The following is a 1,641-nucleotide window of genomic DNA, read 5'->3' as shown; positions in this document are numbered from 1 at the left end:
AAAATATGATCTTTACAATTGAAGGCTGATATTTGAACAACATATTTGGCCAGTTATGGCGATAATGATAAACTGCAAGTGTGTTGTGTCTAACATGTTTCTTAAAAGAATAAGACAACATCACAAATGTTTTTTTTTGTCATTTGTCCATGTCACATTAACATTATTTAGCTACAGCTGAGAACATTTGCAGATATTGGTCTCACAAAGTTAATTGTGAAGTGTTTTTGGTTGAAGACAATTCAAGATGTCTAGTTACACAAGACCCACCCAGTAACCCCTCTGTGTTCATCCACTGGATCAACAGAGATAACACACCATGTTTGAACAGTAGGTTTGTCTGTGGAGACCTCCCTGGAGAGGTTTACTTAGGCCTAGCAGTTTGGACCCCTACCCATAATCCTCCTGCAGACACACCTGTATAGGAGAGTATAAAGAGCCTGGACTGAACTGAGTCAAACATCAAGCTTCAAGGACTCTCTCCACATCAGCTCCACAGCCACCAGACCCAACATGAATATGACTCCCTCTGCCAACCTGCTGCTGCTCCTGTTCGGCCTCTCTCAGGCCTATCCTATAATGGAGGAAGGAAGCGGAGCAGAGGCCCAAGTGGACGAAGATGACACCGTCGACATCAGCACCAGGATTCTGACCTCCAACAACGGCACCAATGAGATTCTGTTGGAAGGAGACCTGTTGGCTCCCAGTACCAGAAACGCCATGACGTGCTGGTCCCAGAAGTGCCTGTGGAAGAAAGCCTCCAACGGCCTGGTGACGATTCCCTTTACCATAAACAGTCAGTTCACCAGCAGGGAGAGGCAATCGATCGACCGCGCTATGAAGGCCTACCACAGCAGCACCTGCCTCCGCTTTGTCCCCCGTCGGAACGAGAATGACTACATCAGCGTTGAGAACAAAGCCGGATGCTTCTCCTCTCTGGGCAGAACGGGAGGCAGACAGGTGCTCTCTCTCAACAGGCAGGGCTGCGTCTACTACGGCATCATCCAGCACGAGATCAACCACGCTCTGGGCTTCCAGCACGAGCAGACCAGGAGCGATCGCGACAACTACGTCCGGATCAACTGGGAGAACATCAACCCGCAGATGGCCTACAACTTCCACAAGCAGGACACCAACAACCTGAACAGTCCCTACGACTACTCCTCCATTATGCACTATGGAAAAACAGCCTTCTCCATCCAGCATGGGAAGGACTCCATCACTCCCATCCCCAACCCAAATGCCCAGATCGGCCAGAGGAAAGGCATGTCCCACTGGGACGTCAAGAGGATCAACCTGCTTTATGGGTGCCAATAACAAAGCTTCCAATCCCTTCTGATCCAAAGTTATCATTCAGCAAATCAATAGAAACATTTTCCACTTATCTGTACTTCTTCAAAAACAACAAGAACCTGCAATCATCAGCAGCTATAGCTATCAGTTCCTGTGACAGTATTCTGTCTGTCATTTCTACAATATCTGTAATAAAGTTAAGTCAAACTAAATAAAAATAAAGTTGATTAGCAGCATTTGTGTGTCTACATTCCCCCTTTTCTTTCTGCCTTTGATTGTGTCATTTGTCCTTCTTTTCCCTCCATACCTTTTGATTGATTATGACTTTGTAATGTCCCACTGAGGCCA

General features: G+C 46.7%; 1 protein-coding gene across 1 annotated transcript; it reads left to right on the top strand.

The window, feature by feature from the left end:
- The first annotated feature begins 513 nt into the window (after positions 1-513).
- Positions 514-1,317, top strand: LOC116379699 (high choriolytic enzyme 1-like). Its single transcript, XM_031841673.1, has one exon. It carries the CDS (start codon positions 514-516, stop codon positions 1,315-1,317), a length of 804 nt encoding a protein of 267 aa, XP_031697533.1.
- Positions 1,318-1,641: the final 324 nt, after the last annotated feature.

The sequence above is a fragment of the Anarrhichthys ocellatus genome, unplaced genomic scaffold (assembly GCF_004355925.1).
Source record: "Anarrhichthys ocellatus isolate YVR2014 unplaced genomic scaffold, GSC_Weel_1.0 scaffold4965, whole genome shotgun sequence".
NCBI classification, from domain to species: Eukaryota; Metazoa; Chordata; class Actinopteri; order Perciformes; family Anarhichadidae; genus Anarrhichthys; species Anarrhichthys ocellatus.
This window is presented reverse-complemented; position numbering and strand designations above follow the sequence as displayed.

Excerpts from the sequence above, each read along its gene's own strand:
- LOC116379699 (XM_031841673.1), top strand. The coding sequence starts at position 514 with ATGAATATGACTCCCTCTGCCAACCTGCTGCTGCTCCTGTTCGGCCTC.